This window comes from Astatotilapia calliptera, chromosome 6, assembly GCF_964374335.1.
Source record: "Astatotilapia calliptera chromosome 6, fAstCal68.1, whole genome shotgun sequence".
In the NCBI taxonomy this organism is placed as follows: domain Eukaryota; kingdom Metazoa; phylum Chordata; class Actinopteri; order Cichliformes; family Cichlidae; genus Astatotilapia; species Astatotilapia calliptera.
Genome location: NC_137427.1, coordinates 32,999,667 through 33,020,232, shown reverse-complemented (window position 1 = coordinate 33,020,232; position 20,566 = coordinate 32,999,667). Strand labels below are relative to the sequence as shown.

General features: G+C 42.0%; 2 protein-coding genes and 1 long non-coding RNA gene across 3 annotated transcripts; 2 read left to right on the top strand and 1 right to left on the bottom strand.

Annotated features, from left to right (window-relative positions):
• Positions 1-423: 423 nt before the first annotated feature.
• LOC145429335 (uncharacterized) lies at positions 424-5,781 on the bottom strand. The gene is made up of 10 exons (XM_080302600.1): positions 5,775-5,781; positions 5,264-5,497; positions 5,054-5,158; positions 4,729-4,947; positions 3,934-4,275; positions 2,745-3,090; positions 2,579-2,633; positions 1,938-2,080; positions 1,644-1,698; positions 424-1,114 (listed from the first exon to the last, which is right to left on the bottom strand). Exons 1-10 carry the CDS (start codon positions 5,779-5,781, stop codon positions 989-991), a joined length of 1,632 nt encoding a protein of 543 aa, XP_080158726.1. The 3' UTR covers positions 424-988.
• Positions 5,782-12,615: 6,834 nt separating this feature from the next.
• Positions 12,616-17,366, top strand: LOC113007570 (uncharacterized). The gene is made up of 8 exons (XM_080302599.1): positions 12,616-12,979; positions 13,063-13,296; positions 13,402-13,506; positions 13,613-13,825; positions 14,279-14,605; positions 15,725-16,070; positions 16,163-16,220; positions 16,580-17,366. Exons 1-8 carry the CDS (start codon positions 12,850-12,852, stop codon positions 16,763-16,765), a joined length of 1,599 nt encoding a protein of 532 aa, XP_080158725.1. The 5' UTR covers positions 12,616-12,849; the 3' UTR covers positions 16,766-17,366.
• Positions 17,367-18,779: 1,413 nt separating this feature from the next.
• Positions 18,780-19,540, top strand: LOC145429319 (uncharacterized). Its single transcript, XR_013909554.1, has 2 exons — positions 18,780-18,965; positions 19,046-19,540. It is a non-coding gene; the product is annotated as an uncharacterized LOC145429319 (long non-coding RNA).
• Positions 19,541-20,566: the final 1,026 nt, after the last annotated feature.

Genomic DNA, 20,566 nt, shown 5'->3' with positions numbered 1-20,566 from the left:
ACTATGCATGTGACAAATAAAGAACCTTGAACCTTGAAATTGTCTGTGTTTGACAAAATGTGCTGATTTTTCACATGTGATAGCAGAACTGAATTGGGCATGCACAGGATGAGTCACATCATTTGAAACTTAGCCCTGATTGGAGAAATTGGAAGAGTTACAACTGACCCATGTTACAACTATCCCCGGTCTCCCCTACCTAAAAACAATACTCACCAGCATGAAAATTCTGTTATGCTTCTATTACGTGTTGTTAGTTCAGCCCTTATGTCATTTTCAGAGGGATGCTTTGTGTTGTTGGTTAAAAAGATGTGACTCGTGTGAGTGTGTCTGCAGACAGACTGCATTCAGCATTAAAAGCAACACTTCCTCATATGTCTTTCCCACAAAGCAGAGCCCTCTAGTGGAGAATCGATGCACTGACATCATATTGAATGTTCCTTAGAATTTGTTTTCTTCTTTGCTGCATTTTTTCTTTTTATTGTTTAGTTTTTACAAAGTACACATAGGAAATTATTAAATGTAATGTAATTAAACGTAATTATATTTTCATCAATACCTGTCAGTGTAACAGTGGGAACAGAGACATGTGGTTTAGTTGTTATTTTGTGGTTTAGAAAAAACCCCCCAACACTTGACAGAAGTTAAACCTGCAGACGTGATGACTTTGATGTTTTATGTTGCGTCAGAAACAGAGTTAATAATTTTACAGTCAAAGCTGCAGAGCACCCAGAAAGTAAAACAAACCAAAGCTCACAGAGTAATATCATTAGCATGTCTCCTATTTTCATTGGACCTCTTTAAAGTGAAGCTGAAGTATTTCTATATTTCTGTTAATTACTTTCCTGTGTTGTCTGTTTTAGTACAATGTGTGAAACCCACTGACAGACACACCAGCTGTGGTGTCTCTGCTGTGACACTGAAGTTATTTCAGACACAAACTCTCCACAAAATGTTCCTTTAAATCACCATGGTAACAAACTCTTCTTTAGTGAGCAGGCAGTGGCTCCATGGTGGAGTAGAGATCAGCTGTGTGGTTCTGACTGAAGTGCAGTCTCCTGTAGTGATGATCATCCTGCTCTGCTGACTGAGCTGAGATACTTTCAGGGTTCATCTGAGGAGACGAGACAGTAATTATACATTTATATTAAACTAAATCTTTAGCTCACTCTCCTTTCAGAGCATTATAAACATCACTTTGTAGAGCTCAACTGATAAATGTCTGTGTTAAACATGTGGTAAACAAGCCTTTTAGTGGTCGTTTCAGGGAATTATTTCCTAGTTTATTAACATAAATTATACTACATGGCTTTTTGATGTAGTTCAAATCAGAGTGAAATCTGTGTACAGTCAGGGCTAAACTTCACGTCTGTTCAATGTCCAAAAATAATATGTAAGCCTGATATCAGCCTAATGATTGTCGATGTATGGCATTTGTAGTATCTCAAAATATAATAGTAGTGTGTCCCTGTCACATGATGTTCATGGTGTAACTGTATATAATCTAATAAAAACTCTATAAAAGAAAATCTTCAGGTAGAGTTTGTGAGAAAACTGAAAAAGCTGAAGACTTTTTGGATTATTTCAGGTGAAGACAAACACGACAGATGAGGAGATGTTTTTGTTTGAATCCAGTTCTGTACCTGCTCTTTGTTGTCTGATGTTCTTCTTGGAGACTGTCTGGAAGTCCTCTTTGATCTAGTTAAAAAAAGATGACTGACTATGTGAAATATAAGACAAAAACAAAAACAATTTCCTTATTTGATCCACTGAATCTGGAAAGGAGCTCACAGCCCTCTATATTCAAAACACAAAGTAATGAACTCTATAATCCACTTGGATCTTATTCAGGTTATTATAAAGCCCAGTCTGTAATAATCTACAGTTTTGTAACAATATAGCCCTCATTTACAGTGTAATTAATATTTCAGACATACTCAGGTTTGTAGTGGATATGATGTTGTTCTCGGGGCTGAGATGGAGGAATCGTGGAGTAGAGAGAATCTGTTTCATTCTTGTAGACGTGGAGTCTTTGGTAGTTCAGGTCCTGCTCTCCTCGATGGGCTGCGATGTCGTCATACTGGGGACCAAAGTTTAAATGATAACAAAGAAACAGAGAAGTTACATTTTCAGTGATGATGATGATTGTTGTTATTTTTACAATAATGAATACATTATTGCAGGTCCTTCAACTAAGAGCTCAGCTGGATGGTAGAATTAGCCCAAAATAGTAGATTCAAACTTATATTCATAGATCTTCTATATGAGTTAAACTATGTGAGTGAGTCTGTTTAAATAATTTGCTCTGACATTTTAAAAAACTATCATGAAGCTTTTAAAAAACTGACTGGTCTATTATTTGTTGCTGTAGAGTACAGGACCTTAAAACATGTGGTACATAACATTTCTGTGTCAGCAGAAGAAAAACTAAAAGAAGACAAAACACTAAGAAAGAACAATGATGTGATTAAATAATGAATAAGAAACGTATCATCTCTTAAAAAATGACTTGTATGAAAAAGTATAGAATGACACTGATGTTTTGTGTTGTACTAAAACTGTACTTTATTTTTATCACCTCCAAATCATCCAAATCTTCATTTCTTGAAGGTTGGTGAGAGTTCCTCTTTCTTCTGGTTTATGAAAAATAGTGAATACAAACATGAACAGGTGGTGTCTGGTTAGTGTGTAAATTCTAGATGAAACCTAAGAGATTTGACAGAGGAAACAGTCTTTATCCTCACCTGATCCACCAGCAGACAGTGAGAAGTATTAAAACCAGCAGAGCTGCAGAAACTCCTGCAGCTGCTGGTGTCCATGTTCCTGTGATACTTTGGACAGTGAGAGTCTTTGGAGCAGAGCTGATCTCTTTGTTGGTTTTCACAGCACAGGAGTAGCTTCCTGCATCCTCCCTGCTGACTGGGTCTAGGATCAGATGTTTGTTCTGGTTCTCTCTCGGGGTCAGAGGTCGACTGTTCAAGTACCAAATGTAGTTTGTGTTGTCAGTCAGAGGACAGCTGGTGCTGCAGGTCAGTGTGACTCTCTGACCCTCTGTCACCACTGCAGAAGGACTCATCTTCACTCTCAGCTCTGGAAGACACTCAGACTGGTCAGTAAATGTAAGAGTTATTTCTTATAAACAGCAGGTTGGTTTTTAGGCATCAATGTTACAAAGTGACTGAGAACATTTTTTTTCTTTTTACAAATATTAGAACTGTATTAAATTTAAGGAAAAAAATATACAATTTAGTAAAGATTTTAACCCAAAATGAACCTACTGACAGTAAATGTTCAAACGGCCAGAAATGTAAAAATATTACTGTACTGTACGTGTGACAGCTTTTACATTACTGGAGAACATCTTTAGTAGGAAACCCGAGAGAATTGAACCATAATCAATAGATTTATGAACTGGAATTCTGGCTGTGTTGGACTGAAACCTGGAAGAGGTTTGGTGATTTTGTGCTGAGTCTCTGCTTCTCCTCATTGATGCTCTCTGTCCTTCAAAGCAACACAAGACTACATTTAAAGTCTAAAGTTGTGGACATTTTCTTTTTAACTCTTTCAGTAACAGTAAAGGTGAAAACTTGTGTATAAATATTACATCTCTAAAATCATTCTCACAGATTGTTCTAGTCCTTATGCTAACACATACCTGGGATCTATTTTCACCACTAAAGTAACAAGTGCAAACATAGGTGAGCAGAGCTGCTGTTAATTGCCATTAATAGCTAATAATTGCAGCTAACTCTGGAGTTGCTCGTGGATTTCATCATCAAGCTGAAACGTTGTAGTCATGCAGCTGTAGGCTGTTAGAGCTGGGTGAGTCTCCCCACTACCAGCTTAGATTAGTTTCTGTTAGCTTATTTGAGTAACACACAGGACTAACTGGGATCTAAACAATGAACAGTGAGTCAAACAAGCTGTAATTACCTGTGACAATCAGAGTAACTCCAGGAAAATCAAACTGTTTCACTTCTTCATTTTCTGTTGTGATGGTGAACCTGTATTCTGCTGAGTCATCTCTCTTCAGCTTCTTTAATCTGAGGATGTGTTGGTTCTTCATGCTGTCATCATACTCCACATGATCTGCATCCTCAGTCAGGTTCCTATTGACGTCCTCCTCAGCATTTCTCTTGACTTTATACCAACATTTAGACTGTATCTGCTCGTAGTCAGGATGTGAGTATTTACTGGAGATGTTGACTGAAGATCCTTCCAGAGCACAGATTCTGCTGTGGACATAATTCAACGCGCAGCAGGAATCACTGAAACCTGAAATATCAATGAAACAGAGAAGAGATATTTTAACTTAATTAGTCAAATCAGTTTATTTCTATCACACATTTAAACACAACAACAAGTAAAAAGCACTTTAAAGTATACTTAGAATAAAAACAACCAAATAATTAATAAAAGCAATAATGAAAGAATAACATTAAATATATATAAAAGAAGAAAGAAATACACTGGGCAAAATGACAGACTGAGTTACTCTTGGGTGAGACTGAAAAAGCTGAGCAGAAGTCAGGAGATGAATACTGTTAGTATCATAGATGAGCAGATCTGAAGAGGGAGAGTTTTGGATCTGCAGCTGAGAATTGTGATGTGATCACCAACGTTTTAAAACTGATCCTGAACTTTACAGGAAACCAGTGTGATGATTAGTCATAATTGCAAGAAGTGGTGGTAATACTTTGTAAGTGGAGAGACAATAAGTTTACTCACAGACGTCAGCAGAGCGCACATCCTCAAGACCTTTTACAGCACAAGACAAACTTTCTGGATGAGAGATGGAAAACTGAATTTGTTTTCCCTCCTGCACTGTAGGCTTTCTGGTCTCATACCACACAAAGGAAATCAGAGGCTCAGTCAGAAAACAGCTGCTGTTACAGGTCAGTCTGATGTGACCTCTGTGTTCAGCAGGAGTCCTCTGGACATGAATTTCTGTTGGGAGATGATGAACACATTTTCCACCAGTTCATCTCTGTCATGTCAAATAAATTAAGAAATAAAAATGAAGTTTCAAAGTGCAGTTTGTCCAGAACTTCACCTCTGGGATATGTGATGGAGCAGGACTCGTCCACTGATGTCTGCTGAGAAGAACACATTCTCCCTTTAGCATAGGTCACACTGAAGCAGGTCTCTGTGATGGAACCTGAGAAAAACCAACAACTTTCAGTAAATTCATTAGAGTCTGAAGAGTAAAGTGTTTGTGTTTAACATCTCATAACATGATGAGGAGGCGTCCATCATGACTCACCCACAGAGACTTCAGGGGCTCTGAGATGCTCGTAGCCTTTGGCAGCACAGGAGTATGTGACTGCTTCCTCACTGCTGAGCAGCTCTTGGTACCAGGGAGACCAGTCCTCATAGAGAAACTCTCTGTTCTTGTACCAGATGTAGGCTGCAGGCTTTTCAGTCAGAGGACAGCTGCTGCTGCACATCAGTGTTACTGTCTGTCCCTCTGTGGCAGGAATCACCTTTACCTGCAGCTCTGAGAGGTCACATGACCAACATGAATACACTGATCATTCATAAACTCATTCATTTATGATGCATTTGTAAAAAGAACTGTACCTGTAACATGGAGATGAATTCCACATTGTTGGCACTTTGATCTGTCAGCAGTTTTAATGCAGTAAAAATTTGCATCTCTCTCTGTCAGATTATTGATTGTTAGAGTGAAATTACTCTCTGCTGACATGCTGTACTTTACATGTGTTTCCTCTACTGAGAACTTTATCTTGGAGACAGTATCGTGTCCAGTGTACCAGCCATTTCTTGCAGTGGGATGTTGATGTGAGCAGGGCAGATTCACTGATGAACCTTTCAAGGCACAGATGCTGTTTGCTTTTCCCTGAACACCTTTAACACAACATGTGATTAGAAAACATGGTGAACATTTATGCTAACTTTCTTTTCTGTGCTAATCTGTGATGACAGCATGTTACTGTGAAGGATCACAATCTGGTGCTTTGATACACTTGAGAGTTCAGAACAGTAAAAGTACAAATCCTGTTAACTGTCAATCTTCTGTTCTCTAAAATCATTTTGTAACTTTCTGCAGGTTTGACACTAAAACTCCTGCCTTCCACAAACATCATCACAGTCATCATGAGGAGGAGAAACAAATTATTCCTACCTGAGAGACACAGAATGAAACCCATGAACAAACATCCAGCTTCGGCCAACAACATGGCTGCTGTAGATTTTCTCTTCTAATGAGAAAGTTGATGTATGATGATTATAAAGAGCCGATCACTGCTGCTCTCAGAGTTTCAGAAATATCAGAAACATGAATGTTAAAAATCAACTTCTGTCTAACAGGAATGACTGACTTGTGTGAGTGTGTCAGCAGACAAACTGCATTCAGCTTTAACACCATCACTTCCTCATTTACTTATTTGCCCCACAAAGAGCCCTCTAGTGAAGAATGTATTACATGAGATATTTGACAAAATACTGAATCTACTTTGAATGAATTGTTTGTTTATTTTTCTTCCAGAATTTTTGGCTTTATAATTTTTCAGTGACAAATGATCTCAGTTAAACATGTGACGAGCCACAATTTCATTGTGTTTTCATGAAAGCTCTGTCTGTGTGGTGGTGCAGTGGTTATGGTGGTCGTCTCGCTTTAACAAGCTCGTGGCTTCATGTCTGGGACTTTGCCTTCACATGTTCTTCCTGTGTTTGTTCACAGGTGTGAGTACATCTAGTTTTCTTTCTCTCTGTGTTTGCCCTGTGAGAGACTGTTGGGCTGTCCAGGGTCGCCTCACCTCTTGCCCTGTGGAAACTGTGATAAACTCCACCTTCCTTGTGAACTCTAACCATATAAGTGGAAGAGCATGTATCTGTCAGCGTTGATGGTGAAAGCAGAGACATGAAATTGTTTGAGGTCATATTGTGGTTCAAAAAACAAACTTAAAAGAACTGTCATGAATCGCTGTGTGGCAGGCAAGCAGGAGTGGTGGACCCAAAATGCAGAACTCAGACACGGAAGTGAAACTTAAGGCGCAGCTTTATTGCTGGGAAAAACCTCGTACAAACTAAACTCACCAAAAGAAAACCAAAAGTCAGAACAGAGGAACCAAGGACTGAAACACTGGAAAGAAACACTAAACTGGAGCAGGAGACCAAACACTAGGAAACATAGAAGCAGAACACACAGCTAGTTGAGGGTACGACGCGACACTGACACAGAGAAACACAGGGCTTAAATACACAGACGGCAGAAATCAAGGGATGAGAGACAGGAGGGGAACACACCTGGGAGAAATCACAGCTGACGAGACAGGGGAAACGTAAACTGAGCACACTCACATATGACACAAACCTTCACAATAAAACAGGAAACTCAGACACATGGAACCAGACAAGACATTGAACTAACCAGACAGATTCACAAACAGATGGGGTGACACCATAGACAGAGACAGACTCAAAGGCAGACCAAATATAACACACAGAACTCAAACAATAATAATCATCATCATCATCAACTAGAAAATGATAACTAAAAGCGCTGGGTCACCGACCCAGGACCATGACAGTACCCCCCCCTCAAGGGCTGGCTCCAGACAGCCCAGCAGAAACACAAAAACGGACCAAAACCAAAAAAGAAAAACACCCGACCAGGGCGGGCGGAGGGGGCCCAGGACGGAGGGACAGAGTCCAAAAAGGCCCAGATGGTCAAGTTCAGGAGGCCGACCATGCGAATGGCAGCGGGGCCGGTCCCGATGCCGGCCACGCAGTAGGCAGTGGCGTGGAAACAGTTCTGGGGGCCGACCGTGCGGACGGCAACAGCGGCGCAGAAACAGTTCTGGGGGCCGACCGTGCGGACGGCAACAGCGGCGTGGAAACAAGTCCGGAGGCCGGCCACGTGGAAGGCAGTGGCGGCGTTCAGGAGGGCGTCCACGGTGGCGGAGATGCCCAACAGGCGGCCAGGCAGATGACCGACGATGTGGAGGTGGTAGTAGGGGACCTGAAGGCTGCGTGGCCCCTGCAGCCCCAGGTGAAGCGGAGGCTGGACCAGACGAGGCTGAAGCCGGGCCAGGCGACGCTGCAGCTGGACCAGACGAGGATGAAGACGCTGCAGCTGGACCAGACGAGGATGAAGACACAGAGGCTGGACCAGACGAGGATGAAGACACAGAGGCTGGACCAGACGAGGATGAAGCAGTGGCTGGACCAGGTGAAGCGGATGAAGCCGAAGCATGCGCTGGACCAGGCGACGCTGAGGATGCTGAATCCGGACCAGGCGACGGCGTGGAGGATGCAGCAGAGGCCGGGCCAGGCAACGGCGTGGAGGATGCAGACGGAGGCGCTGCAGCAGGTGGCGGCATGGATGAAACTGCTGCTGCAAGCGTGGATGAGGCTGCTGGTGGAGCAGCTGGTGGCTGGACGGGCTCCTCGGGCCCCCCAGCTGACGAGGAAGGAGGCTGGATGGGCTCCTCGGGCCCCCCAGCTGACGAGGAAGGAGGCTGGACGGGCTCCTCGGGCCCCCCAGCAAAAACAGTCTCAGAACCAGTGGGCACTGGAGCCCCTGGCACACACAGAACTGAACCAGCAGGTGCGGAGACCTCTGGCAGGAACACAACAGAACCAGCAGGCACACGGGCCTCTGGCAGGAACGCAACAGAACCAGCAGGCACACGGGCTTCTGGCAGGAATGCAACAGAACCAGCAGGCGCGGGGACCTCTGGCAGGGACAGATCGGAACCAGAAGGCACACGGGCCTCTGGCAGGGACAGATCGGAACCAGGCACACGGGCTTCTGGCAGGGACAGAACAGAACCAGGCACACGGGCCTCTGGCAAACACATGGCAGACTGCAGCTGCACAGAGCATTGAGTCTGCTCAGGCAGCAACGGCCGGGTGCGGTCCTCAGCTGGCTTCTTAACCGCCAGGGGTCCAGAGTCTGCTGGGGGCTGAAACCCAGCCTCTGGGGAGGCCCTGGAGTGAATCTCAGTCTCAGAACTGGCCAGCTTTTGAGGACTGATAGCAATATTGTTTGGTTTGTCTCTCTGATTAGGATTCAAGGTTGTGGAACAGTTCTGTAAGGGTTGGATAGACATAGCTTGCTGTACCGGAGGTGTAGGGGAAAATGATGGTTGTGAAGTTGGAAACCGAGCTGACGATAAGGCTGATGATTCCTCTACCAACTGAGCTATTGACTGGGCTAAGGATTGAAATAAGGTTTGTAGTAAGTCAGGCTGTGGATGTGACTGTGCTATGGGAGGCGAGGTTGAATGTGGTGGAGGTGGCGACTGAGCTTCGGGCCGGGCGGCTAACTGAGCTTCGGGCCAGGCGGCTAACTGAGCTTCGGGCCGGGCGGCTAACTGAGCTTCGGGCCGGGCGGCTAACTGAGCTGACATAGCCCCAGAATAAACAGTTCCAGATGAAACAGTCCTAACTCCTGGGTCCGAAGGAGCATCAGAAGCACAGTCTTTTGAACCAAAGTGGAAACGATCGCTCTCAAAATGAATACTGTCATTTTCAGGAACAGGAGGAACAGAAGATCTAGAGTTCATGAAGCTGACGTTAGCGGCCTTGGGGGAAACGGTACGTTTATCCCTCGACACAGAAGGCGAATGTAGGGGGACTTTGTCACTCACCCTAGGCGGTTGGTCGAGAAGAGTCCCAGGCTCCTGCCGGAGCCGTGAGTGCTGGCGGCACGTTCGCCGCTTCCAAGTAGAAGAGGAAGCAGCACTGGCAGAATGTGACAAGGAATGACTCGGCTGTGGCTGCTCCTGCTGTGAAGTGGAAACGCTGGGTGAGTCGGGTGGCACTATAATGATCCCTAACATCTTGTAGAAAGCTTGAGCTGGTGTAAGCTGGTTGCTCGCGGTCTCATAGTAATCCTCCCGGGACCGGGAGGATTGATGTATGATGATTATAAAGAGCCGATCACTGCTGCTCTCAGAGTTTCAGAAATATCAGAAACATGAATGTTAAAAATCAACTTCTGTCTAACAGGAATGACTGACTTGTGTGAGTGTGTCAGCAGACAAACTGCATTCAGCTTTAACACCATCACTTCCTCATTTACTTATTTGCCCCACAAAGAGCCCTCTAGTGAAGAATGTATTACATGAGATATTTGACAAAATACTGAATCTACTTTGAATGAATTGTTTGTTTATTTTTCTTCCAGAATTTTTGGCTTTATAATTTTTCAGTGACAAATGATCTCAGTTAAACATGTGACGAGCCACAATTTCATTGTGTTTTCATGAAAGCTCTGTCTGTGTGGTGGTGCAGTGGTTATGGTGGTCGTCTCGCTTTAACAAGCTCGTGGCTTCATGTCTGGGACTTTGCCTTCACATGTTCTTCCTGTGTTTGTTCACAGGTGTGAGTACATCTAGTTTTCTTTCTCTCTGTGTTTGCCCTGTGAGAGACTGTTGGGCTGTCCAGGGTCGCCTCACCTCTTGCCCCGTGGAAACTGTGATAAACTCCACCTTCCTTGTGAACTCTAACCATATAAGTGGAAGAGCATGTATCTGTCAGCGTTGATGGTGAAAGCAGAGACATGAAATTGTTTGAGGTCATATTGTGGTTCAAAAAACAAACTTAAAAAAACGACCTGAAGACATGATCACCCAGAAAGTAAGAAAACCTAAAGCGCCTAAAGTAACACGATTAGCAGGTCTTGTATTTTGCATCACATGCATTTCATTGTGTTTACAGACAGAACAACATGAAAGCAAACACTACAAAAAACATCATCTGCTGTACAAATACCTGATTTTCAATTTAAAGATGTCTGATGATATTATGTGGTGTCAATGTCTGTATCCCAATTCAGGGTCTGCAGCCTTAAAGTACGCATTTCAAGGCCGATTACGTCACAGCGGCGCGCCAAAGGCTGTCCCAATTCAAAGGCTGCTCGAAATGCGGCCCTGAAATGCATCCTTCATTTCCCTGAGTTTTAAGGCTGTGGCAGTGTAGACTTCGTGGCCCAACAGATCCCAGAATGCATAGTGCGGCGGTGGGTGTGGATAATTTTGCCGAAAAAAACGGCGGATGAGGGGCGCCCGAAGAGTAAACTTTAAGTAAGTACTGAATATTATGTCACGTATTTATGTGCAAATGTTTAATAATGAAGAACATTAAAACATTACTGTTGGCCACATGTCGGCAAAGTTATGTGACATTAGTGACGTTTGTACTAACTTGGTTTTAAAGCCTTTACTTTAAAATATACTCCGTTCAATAGCTGAGCTTAATCCTACAGAGAATGATCAAAGCTCATGTAGAAAGAAACAAACAAATGAACAAAAGATTTTCTCCTTCATTTCGGTCAAACAAAGCTGTATGAAACGTTTCCAGCTGTTAGTATCATGGTTGCTAGACAACCTGGGCAGCGCAACGGAGGCTAGACCGTCCCATTACACAAGCCTCGCACTTCCAGCCTTAGCGGTCTTTAAGTACGCGGCCCTTGAGGACCGTTGAGGCTGCGTACTTTAAGGCTGCAGACCTTGAATTGGGATACAGCCAATGTCTGGCATGATTGTGTTGAATGGGGCGATCGTGGCTCAAGAGTTGGCAGTTCGTCTTGTGATTGGAAGGTTGCCGGTTCGAGCCCTGGCTCGGACAGTCTCTGTTGTTGTGCCCTTGGGCAAGACACTTCACCTATCGCCTACTGGTGATGGCCAGAGGGGCGTGATACAGCAACCTCGCTTCTGTTCTGACTACAACTGTAGCTGCCTCCACCAGTGTGTGAATGAATAGTGGAATCGTAAAACGCTTTGAGGGTCTCGAAAAGCACTATATATATGCAATCCATTATCAATAGTTGTGTGCGTTGTGTTACTTTCTGGGTGATTTGCAGCTTCAAACATAAAAATCCTTCACATTGTTTGTGTCAAAAATTAAAACATTAAAGACATCATGTTTGGAGGTTTAACATCTGTTAAATTAACAACAACAAACAGCTTCACATCTTCACGTTCTCATTGTTATCACTGAAGGTTTTTTGTTGTAAATAAACACAAAATATTTATGTGAAATTTAATGATATTGCAATTTTTACATTTTGTAAACTAAAAAACAATATTATAATTTTAATAATGATGACAAGAAATAGAAAATACATTTATTTGAGGTCAATACATGGATTCTTCACTAGAGGGCTCTTTGTGGGGGAAATAAGTAAATGAGGAAGTGATGGTGTTAAAGCTGAATGCAGTTTGTCTGCTGACACACTCACACAAGTCAGTGATTCCTGGTAGACAGATGTTGATTTTTAACATTCATGTTTCTGATATTTTCCAAACTCTGAGAGCAGCAGTGATCGGCTCTTTACAATCATCATACATCAACTTTCTCATTAGAAGAGAAAATCTACAGCAGCCATGTTGTTGGCCGAAGCTGGATGTTTGTTCATGGGTTTCATTCTGTGTCTCTCAGGTAGGAATAATTTGTTTCTCCTCCTCATGATGACTGTGATGCTGTTTCTGGAAGGCAGGAGTTTTAGTGTCAAACCTGCAGAAAGTTACAAAATGATTTTAGAGAACAGAAGATTGACAGTTAACAGGATTTGTACTTTTACTGTTCTGAACTGTCAAGTGTATCAAAGCACCAGATTGTGATCTTTCACAGTAACATGCTGTCATCACAGATTAGCACAGAAAAGAAAGTTAGCATAAATGTTCACCATGTTTTCTAATCACATGTTGTGTTAAAGGTGTTCAGGGAAAAGCAAACAGCATCTGTGCCTTGAAAGGTTCATCAGTGAATCTGCCCTGCTCACATCAACATCCCACTGCAGGAAATAGCTGGTACACTGGACACGATACTGTCTCCAAGATAAAGTTCTCAGTAGAGGAAACACATGTAAAGTACAGCATGTCAGCAGAGAGTAATTTCACTCTAACAATCAATAATCTGACAGAGAGAGATGCAAATTTTTACTGCTGCATTAAAACTGCTCACAGATCAAAGTGCCAACAAAGTGGAATTCATCTCCATGTTACAGGTACAGTTCTTTTTACAAATGCATCACAAATGAATGAGTTTATGAATGATCAGTGTATTCATGTTGGTCATGTGACCTCTCAGAGCTGCAGGTAAAGGTGATTCCTGCCACAGAGGGACAGACAGTAACACTGATGTGCAGCAGCAGCTGTCCTCTGACTGAAAAGCCTGCAGCCTACATCTGGTACAAGAACAGAGAGTTTCTCTATGAGGACTGGTCTCCCTGGTACCAAGAGCTGCTCAGCAGTGAGGAAGCAGTCACATACTCCTGTGCTGTCAAAGGCTACGAGCATCTCAGAGCCCCTGAAGTCTCTGTGGGTGAGTCATGATGGACACCTCCTCATCATGTTATGAGATGTTAAACACAAACACTTTACTCTTCAGACTCTAATGAATTTACTGAAAGTTGTTGGTTTTTCTCAGGTTCCATCACAGAGACCTGCTTCAGTGTGACCTATGCTAAAGGGAGAATGTGTTCTTCTCAGCAGACATCAGTGGACGAGTCCTGCTCCATCACATATCCCAGAGGTGAAGTTCTGGACAAACTGCACTTTGAAACTTCATTTTTATTTCTTAATTTATTTGACATGACAGAGATGAACTGGTGGAAAATGTGTTCATCATCTCCCAACAGAAATTCATGTCCAGAGGACTCCTGCTGAACACAGAGATCACATCAGACTGACCTGTAACAGCAGCTGTTTTCTGACTGAGCCTCTGATTTCCTTTGTGTGGTATGAGAACAGAAAGCCTACAGTGCAGGAGGGAAAACAGTTTTCCATCTCTCATCCAGACAGTTTCTCTTGTGCTGTAAAAGGTCTTGAGGATGTTCGCTCTGCTGACGTCTGTGAGTAAACTTATTGTCTCTCCACTTACAAAGTATTACCACCACTTCTTGCAATTATGACTAATCATCACACTGGTTTCCTGTAAAGTTCAGGATCAGTTTTAAAACGTTGGTGATCACATCACAATTCTCAGCTGCAGATCCAAAACTCTCCCTCTTCAGATCTGCTCATCTATGATACTAACAGTATTCATCTCCTGACTTCTGCTCAGCTTTTTCAGTCTCACCCAAGAGTAACTCAGTCTGTCATTTTGCCCAGTGTATTTCTTTCTTCTTTTATATATATTTAATGTTATTATTTCATTATTGCTTTTATTAATTATTTGGTTGTTTTTATTCTAAGTATACTTTAAAGTGCTTTTTACTTGTTGTTGTGTTTAAATGTGTGATAGAAATAAACTGATTTGACTAATTAAGTTAAAATATCTCTTCTCTGTTTCATTGATATTTCAGGTGTAAATGATTCCTGCTGGAGTTTGAATTATGTCCACAGCAGAATCTGTGCTCTGGAAGGATCTTCAGTCAACATCTCCAGTAAATACTCACATCCTGACTACGAGCAGATACAGTCTAAATGTTGGTATAAAGTCAAGAGAGAAGCTGAACAGCTGACTGAGGATGCAGATCATGTGGAGTATGATGACAGCATGAAGAACCAACACATCCTCAGATTAAAGAAGCTGAAGAGAGATGACTCAGCAGAATACAGGTTCACCATCACAACAGAAAATGAAGAAGTGAAACAGTTTGATTTTCCTGGAGTTACTCTGATTGTCACAGGTAATTACAGCTTGTTTGACTCACTGTTCATTGTTTAGATCCCAGTTAGTCCTGTGTGTTACTCAAATAAGCTAACAGAAACTAATCTAAGCTGGTAGTGGGGAGACTCACCCAGCTCTAACAGCCTACAGCTGCATGACTACAACGTTTCAGCTTGATGATGAAATCCACGAGCAACTCCAGAGTTAGCTGCAATTATTAGCTATTAATGGCAATTAACAGCAGCTCTGCTCACCTATGTTTGCACTTGTTACTTTAGTGGTGAAAATAGTTCCCAGGTATGTGTTAGCATAAGGACTAGAACAATCTGTGAGAACGATTTTAGAGATGTAATATTTATACACACGTTTTCAGCTTTATTGTTACTGAAAATGTCCACAACTTTAGACTTTAAATGTAGTCTTGTGTTGCTTTGAAGGAGAGAGAACATCAAGGAGAAGCAGAGACTCAGCACAAAATCACCAAACCTCTTCCAGGTTTCAGTCCAACACAGCATGAATTCCAGTTCATAAATCCATTGATTATGGTTCATCCACTCGGGTTTACAACTAAAAATGTCCTCCAGTAATGTCACAGCTGTCACACGTACACTAAGATTTGTGGCCCTTGGACCATTTACTGCCAGTGGGCTCATTTTGGGTTACAAACAGCATGAAGCACCATCATTCATCTATGCAAACTGGTCAAGGAGACACAACCTGATCCATGATGGAGTCATCAGACGTTTCAAGATGTTTATACAAACTGATGCAATTTTATTTCCTCATTCAGTCAGTGATGAAAGGTTTTTTTAGTCTAATTTTTCTGTTTCAGTCCATGCATGGTTATCAGTCCCCAAACAGAGAAAGAACAGACAGACAAATGTTAAGTTATGTGAGCAATTAAATCTGTCATCTCCTACATAGAGTTAAAGCTCTTCATGTTATCCTTTACAATAAAATCTTTACTAAATTATTTAGTTTTCTTTTCTTAAACCTAATACAGTTCTCATATTTGTAAAAGAAAAATATTCTCTCACTCACTTTGTAACATTGACGCTAAACACCAACCTGCTGTTTATAAGAAACACTTAACATAAAATATCTCTTACAGTTACTGACAAGTTTAAGTGTTTTTCAGAGCTGAGAGTGAAGATGAGTCCTTCTGCAGTGGTGACAGAGGGTCAGAGAGTCACACTGACCTGCAGCACCAGCTGTCCTCTGACTGACAACACAAACTACATTTGGTACTTGAACAGTCGACCTCTGACCCCGAGAGAGAACCAGAACAAACATCTGATCCTAGACCCAGTCAGCAGGGAGGATGCAGGAAGCTACTCCTGTGCTGTGAAAACCAACAAAGAGATCAGCTCTGCTCCAAAGACTCTCACTGTCCAAAGTATCACAGGAACATGGACACCAGCAGCTGCAGGAGTTTCTGCAGCTCTGCTGGTTTTAATACTTCTCACTGTCTGCTGGTGTGTTAGGTGAGCATCACTGTGTTCTCTTTCAAACTGTCATTCACACACTGACCTGACACCATCTGTTCACTTTCATATTCCCTTATTTCATTAACCAGAAAAAGGAGAACTTCTAGCCAATCATCAACAAGTGAAACAATGGAAAACTTGGAGCAGGTAAACAAAATAAATGCAATAATTCTTCTACAACAGAGGAACATCCCCTTGATCTATCTAGATTATTCCTTCATGCATGACAGAGCAGCTTCATTTTAACAGATATTGGAGATTATGTATTGGAATTTCAGGAGCAGGACTACCCCTACAAACACCGTAGTTCCAGCTGTCATCTATATAGGTTCCCCCAGTTCTGCAAGCTGATCATTCTTGTTTACATGCTCCACCCTCCCTCCCTCCTTGTTCTCCATTCTTTAACTTCTTCGCTTCTATTTAGTACATGGGGATCTGCCAGGCCCGGGAGCCATCGTTAGCCCCTTTTAACACGTTATTAACATGTTATTTCTCTTTTTTATCAGGTAAATTTTGGACCCCAGCATGACGACATCTCAGCTCAACCAGCAGAGCAGGAACTTGACTACAGCGAGATCAACTTGTCCAAGATCCAAACAGAACATCCCTACTCCACTGTTCAGTCATTTCAAGAGCAGGAGCATGTCCCCTACGCTGTTGTCAACTTCAGAGACAACACAACACCTGAGTGAGTTTGTTTTATGATTATCAATAAAACTCAATGACCAGGCTGTGGACACCTAGAGCCTGTACAACACATCAACTTAAAGAAGATAAAATATAAAAACACATCTGGACTTAAATTGTTCTGTTCATGATGTTGGTATTACATTCACTTCTTGTATTTACTTTTTCTGATGAGTATGAACAAACTGTGGTCACTCTTGACAGGCTTCGTTCAAACCCTCATAGGAACTGAAACTAAAGCATTTGTAATGGTTACCAGCTTTTTATGTTGAGACAATCGTTCTCAGGCTCTGTCTCACACTAGATAAGAGGAACCCTCAAGAGCAGCTCTTTATCTATATATGTATATATTAAAATGTGTTTCTTAAAGTGTCTTTGACACATTAAAAGGTCATCATTATCTCAGGCTTTGCCCAACATGCCAGCAAAATTGTTCTAAAAATTGCATTAAAGAACAAACAAACAGTTGAACTCAATTTCTTGTAAAGTCAAAAATGTCTTCATCATAAATCCATTGGAGATTTATAGGACAGACTTCATATTTATGAACATGTAACAAACATTTTGTATTACAAGTAGAATAATAAACTTTATCTTTAGCCCTTGTGTTGTCCTTGGGTCATTTTTGTCCTCTAAAGAAATCTTTTGCTATCAAAAATGTGTTTTTTATTCATCAAATGGTCTGAAAATAACAGAAGTTATTCATTACTATGCTATGCATGATTGGAATAAGTTTTAAGTAATTTGATTTATTAATGGGGTTTTTATTGGATTTTATAATACCTGTGGTCCTTGTGGACAACAATGACCCCAAAGTGTTGCAAAGGGCCATGTTTTCACACCATACTGCTTTCAAACATCTTTGATCTTGGATCACTGATGTGTGGGGTTAAGCAATGGTCATAACAACCACAACAACAACAACAACAACAACAACAACAACAACAACAACAACAACAACAGGCAGCACAATGAGGAGGCAGGTGCTCTATATTCAATGAAATTGTATTTATATAGCGCCAAATCACAACAACAGTCGCATCAAGGTGCTTCGTATTGTAAGGTAGACCCTACAATAATACATACACAGAAAGTATGCTCATAGGCCTCCATTGCACTGGAGATTTGTGAGTATACTTTTTTTTACCATGTTGTGCAAAGCAATGACCTGGGCCCTGTTTCAGGAAGCCAGTTTAGTGGAAAAACTGAGTAAGTATACCCTGAGTTAACGAAAACTCTGGTTTTTCGGTTTCACAAAGCGAGTTCAGCTGAAGCCTGAGTGAGTCACTATGACGACACACGCCGTGAAGCTAACCTGCCCCCTAGCAGGTTTACTACAACTAACCCTGACTGTCTCCGCCCCTTTGTCGGAAACCTGACAGTAGGAAGTGTCAGACATGGCGTGCCCCGTCCTTGAAGAGCCAGTAGATGTTGAAGCCCAAATTCTCCGCAGAGCTCTCCGCCGGGAGAGAGTGATCAGAGCGCGTTTGGACATTTTATCATTTCCTGATGAGTTTCTGTGCGAACGTTACCGTTTCTCAGCACAATCTATAATTTATTTGGATAACATCCTCAGGCCATATATTACGCATGTGACACATCGCGGACATGCTCTCAGTTCTGTACATATTATTTGTATTGCACTTCGGTTTTTTGCAAACGGGAGCTTTCTGTATAATATTGGTGACGCTGAGCACGTTTCCAAGGCTACCGTCTGTCGGGCAGTCAGGAATGTTACAGTTGCACTGAAACGTCTCCTGTACTCGTTTGTGTTCCCCGGTCATAGACCCACAAGATTCATTAAAGAGGGATTCCACAAAATTGCAGGTATCAAGGTGACCAAAACGTAATGTATGATGTGGTGATACTTGAACTACTACTTAAATTCTACATTTATTTTCAGGGTTCCCAGGCGTGTATAGATGGCACTCACATTCCAATCATTGCTCCTTCAGTAAATGAAGGAGACTATGTGAACAGGAAATCCTTCCACAGCATTAATGTGCAGGTACATAGTTCCCTGTAGCATTTCAAACTAACAAATTATTTCATTATAGTAATGGATGCTAATTTGTGTTCTCTGCACTGTGAAGATCATATATGATGCTGCCAACATTATCACAAATGTGGAAGCCAAGTGGCCAGGCTCTGTCCATGACTCACAAATATTCCGTGAATGTACACTGAGCACAAAATTTGGACATGGTGAGTTGAGAATACTTTAAAATATATAAAGACCAATTGCTTCAGGGACATTTGAACTGAAGTGTATCCTTCTGTCTTAGGAGAGTTCACTGGCTACTTGCTTGGTGATAGGGAGTATCCATGTTTACCCTATTTGCTTACCCCTTACCCTGACCCTGAACCGGGCCCACAGCAGCGATATAATCTGGCTAATTGCAGGACAAGAGCCAGAATTGAAATGACTATCGGAATGCTTAAGGCCCGGTTCCAGTGCCTGCAAAGACTCAGGGTCACCCCAGAAAGGGCATGTGACATTATTGTGGCATGTGTGATTCTTCACAACATTGCCACAATTAGAGGAGAACACTGTCCTTCTGAACCAAACATCAGCAGTGATCCAAACCATGAACATCCTGACCCTCCCACGGACATACAAGATGGAAGCGCAGTCAGAGACACCATATGTCACAATCATTTCCTTTGACCCATCACCTCAACATGTTGAAAGAAGAATAAACAGGTTTTTTGTTCAACTGGCTTTATTGGTCGCCTGTATTTCCTGTACACAAAGTATTAAAAGATGTAAACCTCATAAAGTGTCTCTGTTGCTTCCTCCTCTGTAACAGCTGTCAATGTTTCTTCATTATTTTCCTGTTGTAAAGAAATAGACAACATTGCTGTTCTACTGTAAACTCATATAATCTGTGGAGTATTACTCACAACTGCATGTTGGTCTGGCTCAACAGGAGGCTGCACCAGATGCAGTACACCATCACCATCAACTGATAGAATATGAGGTTTATACAGGTCACTTATAACTTACAAGGGACCAAATGGCAATTAACAAACATACCAATCACCTTACACTTCATTGTCATTATGCTCTCAAAGACAACCAAGACTGAGGGAAGGCAAAATCAGTAGGAAAATAACTTCACTACAAAATAATCCATTATGGTAAAGAGTTTATCAAATGAATGAGTCGCACTGCAAAGGTGACTGTGAAGAAAGGATGTATGCACATCATGTATTATTTTGAATTTACCCCCTATGTAGGCACTTGTGTCTTGCGGGGTTATTGACTCAGAGGATGTCCCCGCAGAGATGCCTTCGGCCACAGGGCGCCCACTGTTTTGGCTGAGGGCCAACTGCTCAGCCTCTGTGAGTGGTGGTGGTGGAGGACCCCCACCTGTTTTTCGGGCCTCCGCTTTTTTTCTGTTGGCTATAACGGGGTCACATTTGAGCATACAGAGTAAGCAAATATGTACTTGTAATGTGCTCAGATAATTTCAATAAGTGCTTACAGAAAGAAAATTAATGTAGCCTCTAACTGCAATTGATTTACATGGGACAAACAGACCAAGCACTATGGCTCATAATACAATTACACCTCACCTGTTTGGACTATATTTTTATATTTCATTTTTACTTGCTGCCAGGAACGTTTGGGGCCTGTTGGGTTGCACCTGCGCTCACATCACATCACAAAATAAAATGTATATAATAACAAATAAAATAACATATGATAAAATAACGTGTTAAATGGGTGGAAATCCCTAGATCAATGTTTAAATTAACACTCACGCATTGACTCTGTCGGCTATGTTTTGCCATGCATGCTT

Excerpts from the sequence above, each read along its gene's own strand:
- LOC113007570 (XM_080302599.1), top strand. The coding sequence starts at position 12,850 with ATGTCAGCAGAGAGTAATTTCACTCTAACAATCAATAATCTGACAGAG. Across the intron at positions 13,507-13,612 it reads CTCCATCACATATCCCAGAG|AAATTCATGTCCAGAGGACT; the intron begins GTGAAGTTCTGG and ends ATCTCCCAACAG. Across the intron at positions 13,826-14,278 it reads TGTTCGCTCTGCTGACGTCT|GTGTAAATGATTCCTGCTGG; the intron begins GTGAGTAAACTT and ends TTGATATTTCAG.
- LOC145429335 (XM_080302600.1), bottom strand. Across the intron at positions 2,081-2,578 it reads AAGATTTGGATGATTTGGAG|TATGACGACATCGCAGCCCA; the intron begins GTGATAAAAATA and ends TTTGGTCCCCAG. Across the intron at positions 1,699-1,937 it reads CATATCCACTACAAACCTGA|ATCAAAGAGGACTTCCAGAC; the intron begins GTATGTCTGAAA and ends TTTTTTAACTAG.